The following is a 17,498-nucleotide window of genomic DNA, read 5'->3' on the forward strand; positions in this document are numbered from 1 at the left end:
GTACAAATTATCAAGTAGTGGCCTTGTTTATTGTATTGCTGATTTAAAATATTCATTTTTATATCAATTCTTTTACTAATAAGTTAGGTATTCTTGTTGTTTTGGGAAGTATTCTGGCGCATATACACATTGAATGAACAGATCCCTGAATGCCCCTGTAATGAAATTCTAATGCAGGCAGCAGCAGCAATACAAGCTGTTGTGATGTGGTCCTGCAGGTGTGCTGTCACCATTTCCTAGGGGAACCATCTCTGGGAGTTAAAGGTTAGTTCCGTGTCCATGCCCATTTAATCACAGGACCAATTTGGGGAGTGCCAACTGTGAAACAGACACCGGTCTGTAAGGAAGTGGACTTCGGAAGACAAATTTATTTCAGCTACAGGTCACTGGAACAGCTTTCATATGCTAACTATTCTTTATTATTAGTGACCATGGCCAAATTCAACTGCTGTTCCAGAGGTGAGAGGCTGTGCATACTTTTAGTCATCTGAAAATATCTAGTTCATCTATCAGATTTCAAGAAAAAGGGGAAACAGTAATGAATGTTTCACCACGGAGTACTTGATTGCTTTTTTACTTACCACACACTGGACATATTATATATTTCAAATGGCAAATCCCCCCTTTTTCTTTTCTGTGTGGGTTATTCACATTAAACTGAAAAGCAATCTCTCAAAATTCTAATTGGCTGATAATTACTTTTATTTAGTGTAATCACAATTTAAAATAACTCTCTATAATCATTAGTTTAAAATTTTGGCAAGGAAGCTTAGAATTTCAGGATGCCAAAAGGACAGGAGGCAGAATTGACTTTCTGAGAACAGTGCCTTTTTCAAATACAATAATTTGGATATATAGAGTACAACAGATTAATTAAATTCCTTGGAAAGCACTTATGTTGCATATGTGGTATGTTTCCAATTATTCTACTCTAAATACTTCTATACCTAGAAGTTATTCAAATTTTTAAAAAATTAGAACACATGTGCAATTAAATGTATTCCAGTTAAATAAATATGGAATGCATACATTCTAATTAAAGGGAATGTGTGAATACCTCCTAATTGTTCATTCACACATACAGAAGAATGAATTAAAATAATCTAAAAGATACTTTTCTATCTGGAGGATTGAGTAAATGTTTTTAGAACAATAAAATTTAATGCTAATTTTAGATTTGGAAAAAGAAAAATAATAAAGGGATAGAAATTTTATTTTGAAAATTAGTATTTTAAAAGCAGTTTCAAGCCATTATTTTGGAATATAAAGTACACAGAATATAAAATGTTGAGTGATATAACTTGCTTTAAAATATGGTGTTGAACCATTAGTTTTAACATGACAAAAGAGAATTTGTTTTAAATTAAATCTTTACTAATGTAGGATAAGTAAGTCTCATTTTAAATAATTAAAATAAAGCATCACTTACTTTTGCTGATACACTTAATTTTGTTGATACATTTCTGTGAAAAGCAACACTAGCCAAATATAGTCCATGTCATTAACCAGTACTCTAATGAACAGTTATCCCAATTTATTAACAGCTGCTCAAAAATGTAGTAATTAATAGTTTCATTTATTTTTGGCAAACTCGCAAAATGACAAATAGTTTTGTATCTGTTGCAAATTAGGTCTCCTTTCCAAATAACAGATGACACTATGGGGAAGACTGAGCAAACTGAATCCTTGAACATCTTTGGATCTTTAGAAGATCAAATAAAGAACAGCTGTAATTCTATCTGTCACATCTGCAACAAAATACAGTGACTTGTATCGTCACGTGAAAACAAATATGCTCTGTATTAATGTAAATAGGAATGTTCTTTCTTTTTTTTTTGGAATGTTCTTTCTAACCTGATGGAAGAAGGTTGACATGAATGTGTGTGTGTGTGTGTGTGTGTGTGTGTGTGAATGTGATGGGATTTGTTTTGATTCTCTGATTAAATCTATTGCCATTTTTTTCATTTTAGAAGATTCTTTTTACTACTAATCAGGCAAGAAAGTGACAGCAAAGGAAAAAAAAGTTTATTTTTCCCTCCTTATTATTTATTAATTGATCACTCAAGAAATTAGAGCACACAGCATCCAGGGATTTTCAAGTCATTTGACACTAGTAGATGAAAAATGTAATGCTTGTAAGAACTAAGTAAAAGTGAATTAACAAACATATGTTTCTGAAAGATATTTTAAAATAGTAAGTCAAATTTAATAATATTGGCAATAAAATGTTTTTACTTGATTGCAAATTACATATCAGACTGCCAGATAATTTAGCCTTGGTGCTTCACAAGAGTAAATGTAAATGGCAAAAATCATGGAAGTAAGGAAGCAGGGCAAATTAAAAAAAAAAAGGAAGATGCCAGATCTGACATGATCTACTATCAATCTTTTTGTATGGATTCTTAGAATGATAAAGACTAACCTTTAACATAAAAATGTGTTTAAAAAAGCAAGATCTTTTTAAGAACGGTACATCACTCAGTGTCAGGCATTGCTTCATGCATGCTTTACTGACTTTCAATTGGGAAGGCTATATTGAACTTTCTGGTACTAATCAAAGTTATGATATGAGAAACAATGTGAAATTATTTAATTGTAATTTTAAATGAGGTGAAGGGAGAGAAAAAGATTTTTCTAATTTTGAGAAGTATAAAATCTGAATACTGAAATAAAAATTAAAGGGTTTGAATAGCAAGTCTGGAATTTAAGAGAAAGATACAGGTTAAAGAATAACTCTAGATGTCACTAGTATTTCTATAAAACACTTAGGTGCATTGTCTCAATGTTTAGTTGAGTGTGTGTGTGTGTGTGTGTGTGTGTGTGTGTGTATGTTCCACTTTGGCTAATAATCTATTGCATGCAACGATCACTCAAAAACCATGCCTGTTAATTATTAAATATTGACAGTGACAGATAATACATAGTGGTTTTTAAAAATAACAAATGTACATGCTTTCATGCATTTATATATTGAAAGACCTTTGTGTTTTCCTGAGTTTATTTATGCTTTCAAAGGTTTAAAGGTATGTAAAAATGAGAGAATGGCATGAACAAACTCTAGACATGCATTTCATATTAGGGAAGAGATAGTACACAGTAAAACGAAGAAGAAACTTCATAATAGGAAAATGGACAGAGAACACTGAAGAAATGGAAGAATGATTGGAAAATAAAACCCCGCAGACTAATCAAAAAGAATTATCAGATGGGAATAACCAATAAGATATAAACAACACAGGAATGTAGGACAGGAAACATGTAACTTCAAGCACCACCGCAATGTAAAATCTTGGAGAACACATCAAATGAATATGTGAGGATAGTGTCTTGATGAAAAATGTTCACTCCACTCAATATCTGACACACCTAGTCTATGATATGGGCTCCCCACAGAGAATAAAAATGAAGCAACAAACCAAAAGAAAGATGTATAAGACCAGTATCACTAGAACCAGTTAGATCAAATTATACCTCTGTTAATAATCAGTATTTGTTTAAATTAGTTTACATTATACCTATCTTTTTTTTACCTTTTTTTTTTAAGGCTTTCTTTTTTACCTTTTTTTACCTTTTTGAATCAGTCAAAAGTTTGATTATAGGACCCACGAAGTATCATATCATAAAAGTCTGAGAATGTTAATTATGTTTAGAATAAACATATGAACAAATACAACGCATTAACATTTCAGGAATAACTATCTGCATATGATGGAATGGCATGTGACGACGAGCACTGTTGATGGTGAATGAAGCTTGGGAGGAGATGTTTGCAGAATGAGAAGCAAGGTAGGAAATCCAAAGGAACGATGCCCTTTCAGGAGGCGGAAGTATAGGAAACCTTGAAAAACAGAGTCCGTTATGGATGAGAACTTCCTGAGGGAATTGACTGAAAATTATTAAAGCGGGTTATGTGTTTAAAGGAGAACTTCAGGTTGTTACCTCCTTGGTACTGTTAGACATAAATCAGTCTAAAAGTTGGAAAAGAGACAATTCTCCTGCACCCATCATTGATTTAAAGAGCCTAGATGAACATGAAAGTAGATGTGGCAAAAAAAGGAGAAATGCCATAAATTGGACACCCAGAAAACTGCCAAACTGCACTACAGTCAGTGGCATTGGTAAACACATCCCTAAAACCCTTTTATGGAGATCTTGAAAATTCCCCCAGGGAGCCGAGGGTAAGACGTACTACCTTCCAGAGGTTAAAGCCATAACTGCAGTGCCCTTTATTCATTCAGAACTTCAATGAGGAACGCCCACCTTAAGACTGTGCTGTACTCATGCACTTCAAAATCTCAGCTTTGAGTCATTAACAGCAGACCACTTGTGCACTTATCTTTTCTTATCTGCCTGGTATATTTTGGGAGTAAATGGTCCTAAAATTGGTTGATTCAATGAATTACAGTTCTCTTCTCTAACCTTTATATTTTTCTACAAGTTGAAAAAGGGAAGTGTGGTCACTCATATCCAAAAGGGGTAAGGAAAGTCAAGCCAATATTAAAAATACTAAGGAAGAAAATGGCTTCAAGGGAGGAACACAGAAAAATGCACACAAATGAAGAAGATGAAGAATTTTCATGCTGCACTCAATGTTGTAATGAAATTTAAGCTTGAGTCTTTCCTTGTGTTTATTTCACCTTTACAGGTTGCCTCATGCCTAACACAACTGATACCCTCAGAGAGACAAGAAAATACACCACATCCACCAAACAGGACAAAGAGGATGTAGAAAAGGAATGTTGAAAGAAACAAGGTGAGCTCTTGGAAATGCAATGTATTAGAGAATTTTTTAAATCCACAAAACATTTGGGACATAACCAATAATAAAACTGCCCAGAAATCTTTGAAGACAACAATATAGAAAAGTTAAAAAAAAAACAAAACTGGAGGATCATTTGAGGGTACTCCAACATCCAAATAATAGGAGAACAGGGGAAATGGCAACCACTGGAAATTATTGGAGAACTGTCTTCAAAATCCTGAGGCAAAATGGTTTCCAAAGTAGAATTCAATTCCCAGCTAAATCAATCAATGTGAGACTAGAATAAAGACATTTTCAGAGATGCAGAGTCTCATAAATGTAACCACACCTGTTCTCTTTCTCAGAAAGCTCAGGAAAAATAATGGCATGGGATCCAGGGAAAAGGAAATCCCACATAGGAGAGAGATGAGGAAACCCCCAGAATGAGAAGTGAAGAGAGATCCTAGGACAGCAGATGTGCAGCTGGTCCAGACAGCAAAGAGTCCAGAATAGACCTGAAAAATGGGGCGCTCCAAGAAGGATGCCACCAAGGCAGAGAATTGAGGGGAGTTACACTTCTGTGTAGAGGTGGTTGATGAACTGGGCTAGGCACATAGAAAACAAAGCAAATGAAAAATAAGACATAGCTCTACAGCAACACACAAGTTATACATCTATAAATAATATCTACATGTATGAGCATACTAATGCAAACAATAAATATTTACTTGGTCTGAATATTATGATATAACCATTAGGAAGAAAGAGGGGAAGAAAAGCAGATATGGGTGTGGTGTGTGTGTGTGTGTGTACAGGGCACACAGCAGGAAGTCAATAGGTAATACTAAACTAAAAGCTTCAAGAAATAGTAATATAAGCATGTAATTTAGGTCAATACTGGAAGAAATACCTAAGAGTTGAAAGTGGATTTTTTTGGAGTGCGAAATTAGAGAATGAGGAAAAATAAGGCTGGGGCCTGCTGTACTTTGTTATGTCTTATAGAATGATTTGACATTCTAAATTATGTACGAGAAAAATAGGACAAAAAATAAAACTTAACAAGTGCTTAGGAAGCACCAGATGGAAATAACAATACCAGACTTTTCATAACAGCTACCGTAAGAACTCTTCATTTTAAGTGCTTTATAGGCATGAACTCATACATTCCTTATAACAATGTTATTAGATAAGTACAACTATTTTCTTTATTTCACGGATAAGTAAACTGAGGGACAGAGAGGTTACGTATTTTGCTCAGGGTCACCCAGCTAGTAAGTGGTGAAACTGGGATCAGAAGTCAGGCACCCTAACCGCAGAGGCTGTACACAGAGGCCAAGATAAGGACTCAGTCAGTGCACTCTACTGCCACAGAATCAATGGCAAACTCATTTGACAAATATTTTATGCAGCAAACATTTCCTATGTAATAGGCATTGTTTTTGGTACTGGGGATACACCAGTGAGTAAAGCAAACATTTTGCCCTCATGAAGCTTAAAGGTAATAGAGACAATAAGGGGTAATAGAGACAAGAAGGAAGACACAAAAAGCAGAGCTGGTGGAGAGTGGGCCTTTCTTACACTGAGCACAGACTTCTGACATGAGTGGGGTTGGTATGTTGGAGAAACAGGAAAGTAACCACTGTACCTGGAGTAGGTGAATAACGTAGTTCAAGTGGGAGAAGATGAGGTCAAGGAGGAAACAAAGAAGGGCAGGGTCAGAACACATATGGCCTTGTTGGGCAAGATAAAGACTTTGGCTTTTACTTGGAATGAAGTAGAAAGCCACTTAAGAGTTTACTTAAAAAAAAAAAGAAAAAATAAATATATCTTTATTGAGGTGTAGTTGGCATAAGCAAAATGTACCGCTTTTTTTTGGTTTTTTTTGGTTGCACCACGCGGCATGTGGGATCTTAGTTCCCCGACCAGGGATTGAACCCATGCCCCCTGCAGTGGAAGCTTGGAGTCCTAACCACTGGACGGCCAGGGAATTCCCTCACTACTTTTCAAGTGTATAATTTCATAAGTTTTCACATATGTATACACGTGTGAAACCATCACCATAATCAAGATAATGCAGATACCCATCACCCCAACAGTTTCTTAATGCCTCTTTGTAATCCTTCCCTCCAGTACCTCCCTGGCCCTCATCCCATGCCCATGCAACAGCTGATCTGCTTCTGGTCACTATAAATTACTTTGCTGTATGGTATGAAGTATAGATGAGTTAATTTTTTTTTTTTTGCAAATGGATATTCAGTTGTTCCACTACCATTTGTTGAAAATACTATTTTTTTTCCACTGAGGTACCTTTGTACTTTGTCAAAAATCAATTGTATATATGTGGGTATATTTCTTTCATCTATTTTTCTATCTTTGCACCAATACCACACTTTCTTGATTACTACAGCTTTGAAATTAAGTCCTGAAATCAGGTAGTGTTAAAGTTTGGCTATTTAAGTCCTTTGCATTTTCATACGAATTTTAGCATTTGTTTGTCAATTTCAACAAAATAGTCTCATGGGATTTTTGTTTGGATTGTACTGAATCTGGAGCTAAATTTTGGGAGAACTGACATCCTAAGAATATTGAGTCTCCTGATCCATGAACAAGGTATATCTCTCCAGTTACACAGCTCTTTAATTTCTCTCAGCAACATTTTCATACACCAAAAAATATGGTGAAATGCTTAGGGATAAATCTGATAAAATATGTGTAAGACCTATACAATGAAAAAAACACCACTGAGAAAAACTGAAAAAGACTTAAATATTGTTTCTTAATTATGTGTTGTATTGTGTTTCTTGCTTTATATTGTTATTATCTTCCTGTACTTCTTTTAGTTAATACTTATTATATTAATCAAATTCTTTTGGTTTGTTTGTTCTAACATTTCTGCTTCTGTTGGAGTCTGTAATCCAATATATATATTTTTTAAAGTAAATTATTTATTTATTTATGGCTGTGTTGGGTCTTCGTTGCTGCGAGCGGGCTTTCTCTAGTTGCAGCAAGCGGGGGCTACTCTTCATTGTGGTGCGTGGGCTTCTCACTGTGGTGGCTTCTCTTGTTGTGGAGCACGGGCTCTAGGCGTGTGGGCTTCAGTAGTTGTGGCATGCGGGCTCAGGAGTCGTGGCACGTGGGTAGTTGCTCCACAGCATGTGGGATCTTCCTGGACCAGGGATTGAACCCGTGTCCCCTGCATTGGCAGGTGGATTCTTAACCACTATGCCACCAGGGAAGTCCTATATATATAGATATATATATATATTTTTTGAAAAGGCTGTTCTCCTCAAATGTTTTATTATCTGATTCTACCAGGCAATGCTATGGGGAAAGGCCAGTCTTCTCTGTCTGCCCAAAGCAGTTCAGCAATTGGAGGTGAATGAATCTGACTTAAGAGGATAGAGGCCTTGGCACCAGAAAACCACAATCATCACACCCCTCTCTATAAAATAACTCCTCTGTCAGAAAAACGCTCCCTTTCCTCACTCTCAGGAAAATGAGAACTGTAATCCTCCAGCTCTGGTTTGTAGGGGGCAGAGTGAAGACCAGATAATTTGTCATCTAGTCCCATCAAGCTTTCCCAGCTCCTCACAAATACAACACTGTGAGCTGCCCTGACTTTATCCTTAAAAACACTTGGACCAGAGATCTGAGTCTTTCTGTAAGGGGCAGATGTCATTTGTCCCAAGGCCATGGCCAATGACAAGCTAGTATAGAAAAGAAGTCCAAAGGTTCTCCTCACATCTCATTCTCCCTTACCCAGGCTGAATTGCCTCTTGCTTCAGGTCAAAGCACACAAGCACACCTGTGTGCCCCCATCTTACAAGCACAAGTTCAAAATAGCACACCCCTTCCCTTAATACTGGGGACTTCTTGTAGTTTTCTGCTTATTTTCTCTTTCTAAATTCCTCCTGGGTTGATCCTGGAGGAGAGAAGCTGTCATCTTATAGTTTAGAATCAGTAATCTTATAGTTCAGAATCTTGACTGCAACAGCAACTGGGACCAAATTTTTAATATACAACTTTGAAGTAGTAAAGTTTTCTTAATTACCATCTAACTGCAACCCACAAGTTTAGATATTATCACTATGATTTTCTGGACACGAGTTATTTTAAAATGTATTTTTAACTCCAAACTTTAAAAAAATTATTTTTGTCAATGATTTCTCTTAATCACATTCAAGTTAAAGGATGTGATCTTTATGATGCATATTCATTAAAATTTGTTGATAGTAGCTTTGGCCTGGTAAGTAGTCAATTTTGGTAAATATTACATGTGTCTTTGAGAAGAATGTGCTTTTGTTAATAGTTTGGGTGAAAAGGTTTATATAATATTAAGTTTGTTAATTTTCTGTTATGCAAATTTTCTGACAGCTTAAACTATCAATAATATGAATGCTGTATTGAAGTGGGAGCACCATGATAGTGGATTAGTGAGTTTCTCCATTCACTGCTATTAATATTTGCTTTATATATTTTTCTGAGGTTATTTTAATGAATGTACACAATAATAAAATTATTAACTTTTTGGTAAGTTGAATCTTTTATCATTAAATTATGAGTTTCTTAAGCTTGTTAAGGCTTTTGTTCTTAAGTCAGTTTGTCTGGTATGAGAGCTCTCTTTTATAGTATATCTGATATATGCTGCTCCATCCTTTAGTTTTACACCTTTCTTTGTCATTATTTCAGGTATGTCTCTTATAAAGAACATACAGTTGGATTTTAAAAGAAAAACTAAATCTGCTTAGCTTTGCTTTGAACTGACAAATTTAATCCATAAATATTTATTGTAATGACTGATACATGGATTTGATTCAATTATCTTTTTTTTCTGTGTCCCATTTTATCTATGCTTTTTTTCCCCCTTTATTGACTTTTTTTAAAATAAATTTATTTATTTATTTATTTATTTATTTATTTTTGGCTGTGTTGGGTCTTAGTTTCTGTGCGAGGACTTTAGTTGCGGCGAGCGGGGGCCACCCTTCATCGTGGTGCGTGGGCCTCTCACTGTCACGGCCTCTCCCGTTGCGGAGCACAGGCTCCAGACACGCAGGCTCAGCAGTTGTGGCTCACGGGCCTAGTTGCTCCGCGGCATGTGGGATCTTCCCAGACCAGGGCTCGAACCCGTGTTCCCTGCATTGGCAGGCGGATTCTCAACCACTGCGCCACCAGGGAAGCCCCCCCTTTATTGACTTTTTAAATGGATTTTTTGAGGTAATATTTTATTTATTTTATTCCATTCAACCCCACGCCTGCCAACTGGCTTGGAATTTACATACATAGTAGTTATTTTTGATATTTTACCATGAATACTTAATACAGTCTTATCAAGTATCAATCTCTTCACTGACCAATGAAGTAAACACCCCAAACAATTCAAGGACCTTAGATTGGACTTGAACTGTAATCATCAACACTGCCAATTTAACATGCTGTTATTTTCCACTATCTTAGATTGTCTTTTGAAAAGTCCTATGAATTACATATTATAACTCTCAACTTATATAAACAATGGTTGTTTAAACTTACTGAAATCTTTAACAGTTTATTGGCTTAGTATTCATTTTTTCATCTTAGACTTTCCTGGGGAGATCCTTTTCTTGAAATACATGCTTTAAAAAGTCTTCTAGCAAAGGTCCGTTGGCAGTAAACTTTCTTAGTTTTTGAAAATCTTAAACTGTTTTTACTTCATCTAAATATATGAAAGATGTTTTTCTAGGCACATAGTTCTATGCTGACAATGTATTTTCACCCAGTACTCTGAAGACTTGTCCACTGTTTTCTGGTTTCACTGTCAGTACTCAGAAATCTGATGAGATACAGCTGTCATTCCGTTGTAGTAATTCATCCTTTATCTCTGGATTCTTTTAAGATCTTCTCTTTGTTTTTGGTGTACTACAGTGTACTACTAGGTATGGATTTCTTTCTATTTATTCTAGTTGGTATTCACTGTGCTTTCTGTACCTGTATCTATAGATTTATAACTTTCACCCATTTAGGGAATTCTTAGCCAACATCTCTTCAGCATCATGCTTTTTTTCAGCCTTTCTATACCCTCCATCAAAGCCTCTAAGCTTAAATATATCTTAGATCTTTCCTGTGTCTCTTAACCACTCTTTCATTTTTCCATCTCCTTGTATTTTTATGCTGTATTCTGGCCTACTTCTTCAGCTGTACCTCCATTTCACAATCACACTTCTCATTTTCAACAATTATATGCTTTTGATTCAATTCTGCTTGAACAATTCTAATAGCGATCTGTTGCCTGCTTATTTTATTTCTATAAACGTGTCATTCGTAATTATTTATAACCTGTATAAAATTTATATAATCCATACTTTATAATTTCAGGATCTGACATCCTTAGGGGTAACTATATTAGTTTTATGTTGACTATCAATCACTGACGGTCAACTTATTATGTTTGACAATTTTTGATTGTCTAAATTAGACATGCTATATAGGATTTATGTTAGCTTCTGCAGATACCTAGTGGGTTCTCAGTTGGGGTTAGTCTGTATAACATGGCACTTGGAAGCTACATTGCTTGCTTGGGAGTGTTAAACACAGTGGCTAGCACACTAACTACGGGAGGCCAGGAGATACAAAGGTAACTGCCGAGGTCGGTTATCTTGTTAAAAATTGAGCAAGTGTAAATCACAGGGCAGTAGTTCTGATCAATATTCCGATAGCCATTTTCACCTAAGTGAAAATGAAGTCTTCAGAAACACCACATGCAAAATTTGGAAATATGCTGTCTAAAACAATAAACTGGGGCAAATTTTTTTTATTAAAGAAAAAAATATAACATCGACTCAGCAATATAAAATGAGTAAGAACATAGAAGCACTTTTAAAAAAGAGTGTATTTTCTATATACTTATTTATATATTATTAGAGATAAATATACATGTTGCTCTCTCATAAAGCCTAAGTACCATTTAAGTTTTGGGGAAAAGATTAATTCTATTTTTTTATAATTAAAAAATAAAATAATTATTCTAAATCTTGATCTAAAATTCATTAGTTATGGGTGGCAGAGATTTTCTTTTCTTCTAAAAATGCACTCTTACATAGAGAATGGACTTGAGGACACAGGGAGGGGGAAGGGTAAGCTGAGATGAAGTGAGAGAGTGGCATGGACATATATACACTACCAAATGTAAAATAGATAGCTGGTGGGAAGTGGCTGCATAGCACAGGGAGATCAGCTCTGTGCTTTGTGACCACCTAGAGGGGTGGGATAGGGAGGGTGGGAGGGAGACACAAGAGGGAGGGGATATGGGGATGTATGAATATGTATAGCTGATTCACTTTGTTGTACAGCAGAAACTAACACACCATTGTAAAGCAATTATACTCCAATAAAGATGTTAAAAAAAATGCACTCTTTATTTTTCATCAGCTTTAAAAAATACAAATAGAACGGTATCTTTCTATTCATTACTAGTAATCCTGAAATAGATTCTAATAAACAATATGTAAAATATTTTCAGTTGGCACTTTAGAGCCAAAGGCATCCCAACTATAACTCACCATATTCATATTGGTATGGAAAAAAAAAAATCACATGATATAATGATCAGAATAAAAAGTGATTTTAAATTGCTTACCTGCTGGCTGTTTTCACAGAACAGTTCTTCTTGTGTCCTCTTTCAGCTCGGTTATCTCTCAGAAGCTGATGCTGTCCAAAGTGTTAAAACAAAGTTGTAGAAACAAAAATATTTCCATTATATTATTTTGTAAGTAGAAAAGTATTCTTCTCATTCAGAGGGACACTATTTGTTCACTTGCATTACTTTTTTTTCTTTTTGTTTTTTTACTGGTTTTTCTTAAAACGAAGACAACTACTTTTGCTAGAGATGCCACTGACACACTTATAAAAATGTTGCTAAGAGTTGCCAGTGCTTGCCTGACAGCTTACACTGCTCTTATAGTCACTTAATATACAGCCTAGAGCTGGAGGTCTAGGACTCAGTTCTAATTCGGGTTCTCCGGAGTGGTCCTGGTTAAAGTAATGCAACCTCTCTTACCAATGCTTCTACCAGTGCATTCAGCTACGAATTTTTCGAGGCTTTGTCACCTACGACGACATAAAAGATCTAATCTTACTTTCTCTGTATTTACTGGCCTAACATGGTAAAGAAACATTTGAAACATTCTTTTTCAAAGAAATTATTGGCTTGGAAGTATACAATTAGAAAAAAATATAGATTTGACTGCCTCCTCAAAACGCCTCACCATACACTTCCCTTCACACTTGCTTTACCCTAACTAATTAGAAAGAAAAAAAACCAAGTCGTCAATACTTTTTGCTGTGTGTACACTCAAACTGTAGCTTATCTTATTTATGCAGAAATGTGATTATATGCAAGACTGGGCTAATAAGAAGTTGTACAGCATATTAGAAATTAACCTTAATAAAAATAGAAATCTTAGAAGTAATAGTGCAGGAAAGATCTGGGTTCGAATCCCAGCTATACCAGTAACTAACAAGTCAGTAGGTTTTAAAAACAGGTCTACCATTTATAAGCTGTGTAACGTCTCTAAGTCCCAGTTTCCACCTGGAAAATTGAGATAACAATAATATCTACCTGTAAGGGTGCTGTGAGTGTTAAATAAGATAAATCATGTCAAACACTTAGCACTATGACCAGAATATAAAAAGTGCCGAGTAAATGGTTCAAATGCTACAATTATAATTAATGAGCCTGGTTGTCAGTGGTTATTGTCTGACCAGTATCAGCAACTTCTAATGAAATAACTGTTTTGAACTATTTAATGACATCAGTTAGAGTCAATTACTAGCCACATTTGGCCATCCTTGAGAAGGAAAAGAACTTAATTAGATCACAAAGAACATTGTTAGATCATTATTTCAGGAATGTCTTAACTAAATAAGACTACTTTATATTTCTCTTAAATATCTGCTTCTTTCCATCCCCACTACCAACATCCCAGTCCAGGCCATCATTTTCCCTCACCTACAACAGCCTCTCCAAAGGCCTCCCTGCCTCCAGCCTCACTCCCATTTAATCCATTCTCCACACACTGCAGCCAATAATTCTAAAGGTAGATCTGATTACATTATTCTCTTCAGATAAACCCCCAAATCTTGTACAAGGCTCTCATGGCCCTTCATAATTTGATTATATTTCTAAACTCATAATTTATTATGCTTCCTCCTACCCCCCAACCTAAGCTCCTTATTTCTAAATGATATATCCCAGCCATTCTGAACTTTTCAGTTTGGAGCATGTACCATATTCTTGCTCACCTTTGGCCCTTTGTTTTAGTTATTCAATCTGCCTGCATCTCCAAGGTCCAGCACAGTGTCTGGAACATTTTTAGTGTTCAATAAATATTTGTTGAATGAATGAATGAATGAATGAATGAGATAAAGAAATAGGGAATGAGCTCTAGTATCTGATATGTAGCTGAAGCCATACCTAATTATTACTACTTATAGAAAATAGCAACAATTTATCTTTAAGTCCATTAATCTGAAAGTGTTTCAATGTAGAAACACTTCGTACCATGAAAGTTAAATTGCTTCTGGAAAAAAAAATTAATTACTTTGGCATTTCTAATTCTAGTGCCTTTGTAAAAAAACATATACAAACCAACATTTGTGACACAGATAGCTAGAGGTGACATGATAAAATGTCTACCTCCACCTTCAATTAATAGTACCGGTTAACTAAATTTTCTAATTGTTAGATAAGACGGATATGTGAACACTGTTCCTGATATTTGTGTTAAAACAGTTTAAACAAAGAGTTCAAAAAATCCCAAACATATGTTCTGAAATAAGAAAAGAATTCTACAGTTTAGTTTTAAAAAAATGCAACTATAATGACCAAAATAAATACTCGGCTATACCTACTAGGTGTGGATAGTTCTCAGAGAGGCCACCACCTGGAGGAACTAAAATGAGATAGCAACTTCTCTGAACTCTGGGGTTAGAGCTCCTTCTATTAGATTCACGTGAGAATTTCTTTTCTTCCTCAAATTTATAGTTTTGATGGGCTTTGTATATAAAAAGAGACACATATTGGAATTATTTAATATAATGCATAATTATCTCATTTTATCAATAAAATTATAAGTCTGGGTGTATCTTTGCAAATTTAAAGTCAAGCTCAGAGAGAAAAATACAGACTCAGATCTCTGGGTCATGAATTTAACTGGTTAATATGGGAACCTAGATCTTTTAAGGGGCGAAGATGAAAAAATTAATCCAGAGTGTTATTTGAATAACAAACATACATTTGTATTTGAAAGATTCCCAACACGTGTCTGCTCTGCCCCAAAGAACAAAAAAAAGGGTGGTGGGTGTAGGAGGGGCATCAGATCAGGAATTCATGATAAAAGACACAAGAGTCCTGGAGCTCTGCTCTGATAAGCAAGAGGAGCTCCTCAGGTTTTGAAAGATTCTTCACCCCTCTTACTGCTAACTTCTCCTGTTTCCTTGGACTCCTATCAGTGTCACAAGTGAGGTCAGTTTTCAGGGCTCCGACTCAACACCATCAACTCCGATTAATAACAGAACTTCTGAATATGGTGCGAAGTGCTTCTTACCTTCTGACTCTCAGATTGCTGGACTTAGGCCAAACGGAGAGACAATTCCCTTATTAGTGAGTGACCTGCAGATGTATATTAAAAAATGACTCACATAAGAATGACATGAACATTCATAAACACAAAACCTAGTACAACGTGAGGATTACAAAAGGTACGCAGTTTTAAAATCTGCTGAATGAATGAAACCAGGAAGAGAAATGTTCCGAGTGCATCATGGTCGCTCCTGTGACAGAAAGGGAGCTGAGAATTTCTGTGGCTATTGATGATATTTTAAAAAGATTGTTAAACGTGTCACGTTCCTAGCACAAGAGGAAAAAGCAAAGAGCGGAATTCTTATTCCACGGCAATCCTTTCTTTACCACCTGATGTTCAGAAGGCGTTCAAGCTCAAGACTGTTTCCGATTGGCAGCCCCTTTTCAGGTGACTCCTCAAATGTCTACAAAAGAATTTCAAGTCTCTCCGCACTTGGCCTTTCACAGGGTCCTCACCTTAAAAGGAGAACTAAGTACTCTCTAAACAATGACCTATGGCTCCTTAAGATACTAGTAAACTCAGTCAAAAATATCACACCATTAGATATGCAAGGAGGAAAATCCTCAGAATTAAAAAAGACATGCACACAAAATGAGGCTTCCTGCAGCTGCTTCTGTCTCCTTACTTCTACTACCGAGCTACCTTTCACTTTTCTCTTTTGTGGCCTCCGTGGTGCCCTCTCTGTGGTTTTCTCAAACATTTACCAACATCCTGTAGTTACTGCTTTCCTGCCCCAGATGTTACCCACCTCAGAGGAAAAGCTATGTTGTCTATATAAATACCTCTTTTTGTAAAAAGAAAGAGTACCTGAGAGATAACGACTGATGGACCGACAGTGATTTACTAAATGTGTGATAAAGAAACGCTGAGTATGCATGATGTAAATGGAAACGGGACTTTGCACTAAAGAACAGAAAGGGGAATCATGAGGTGGGGAAAGCAGTGAGGGGTGGGATTTCAAAAGTGGGGTTAATATTATCATTTCTTTATGTTGGTAAGTTGGTGTGGGAAAAATAAAAGGTGTTCATGCATGCTAATAGTCATTCATTCAACAATATATTGAAAGATTTTATACTTTTTCATGGTCTTTCATTTTATCACTTGGACCTAGGTTTAGCCAATAGTTTACTGTGCTAAAGTTAGGTCTAAGTTGAATAAGAAATTTTTATCCCTCAAAACATGAGTAGTTTGTATGTGTATTTGTATACACACGTATATGTGCAACTGTTACTCGTTATTCATGGATTCTGTACTTGCAAATTCACCTATTTGCTAAAATTTATTTGTAACACCAAAATCAATACTTCTGGTGCTTTAGCAGTCATTGGCAGACATGCACAGAGTGACAGAAATTTGAGTCCCCTGTAGCGCATATTCTCAGCTGAGGTCTGACAAGGTGATGTCTGTCTTCTTGTTTCAGCTTTCATACTGTAAACAAGTGTCTTTTTCGAGGTCCATTCAATGCTATGTTTTTTTGCATTTTTTTCTTGTTTTTATCTTCATTGTTTAAAATAGCCTCCTAGTATCGTGCTGAACTGCTGTCTAGTGTTCCCCAGTGCACGAAGGTTGTGATGGGCTGTATAGAGAAAATATGTGCATTAGACAAGCTCCCTTCAGGAATAAGTTATAGTGCTGCTGGCCATGAGTTCAGTGTTAATGAATCAATAATATATATTAAATAAGGTGTCTTTAAACAGAAACACACATCAAATAAGGATATGTATTGATTAGTTAATGAAAATGTTGTGACCAGAGATTCTCAGGAACCTAACCTTGTATTTTTCCTGGGAGCGATTTTTCAGTATTTGCTACGTTAGTATTCTTATCAACCTCATAGAACATAGCTATTACAAATAACAAGAATCAACTGTGTTCATTAACTAATAAACTATCTAGTCAAGATAAAAATCTGAAATGGTATATCAAAGTTTAAGCCAAAGGGTGATTCAAAAATTTGTCTAAAATATTTAAAAATTAAAAAAAAAAAAAAAGATTGGTCAACTTTCTTCTCTATATGTTCTTAGCTATTTGCTAATTTTTAATTACCGAAAAAAAGTCTGGCTGGAAGCAACCAGTTACACTATAATCTAAAGCACAGATTTATAACATTACTTTAGTATTTCTCAAATTCTAGAAGGTGG

At 35.5% G+C, this 17,498-nt stretch overlaps 1 protein-coding gene across 10 annotated transcripts in view; it reads right to left on the minus strand.

Moving 5' to 3' along the window:
• GPATCH2 (G-patch domain containing 2) overlaps window positions 1-17,498 on the minus strand; it is a 176,362-nt gene that overhangs the window by 46,140 nt on the left and 112,724 nt on the right. For 6 of the 10 annotated variants that reach the window (XR_014254092.1, XM_082426953.1, XM_082426948.1 and 3 more), the window contains one exon: window positions 12,354-12,424. The exons of 1 other annotated variant lie outside the window; for it this stretch is intronic. Coding sequence is in view for 7 of the 9 variants with exons in the window: in XM_082426953.1 (XP_082283079.1) it covers window positions 12,354-12,424 (71 nt within the window). In the remaining 2 variants the exon portion in view is untranslated. 3 more of the 10 variants (XM_082426954.1, XR_014254093.1, XM_082426956.1) reach the window with 3 other exon arrangements.

The sequence above is a fragment of the Balaenoptera physalus genome (assembly GCF_965194825.1).
Source record: "Balaenoptera physalus genome assembly, chromosome: 1".
Lineage (NCBI taxonomy): Eukaryota > Metazoa > Chordata > Mammalia > Artiodactyla > Balaenopteridae > Balaenoptera > Balaenoptera physalus.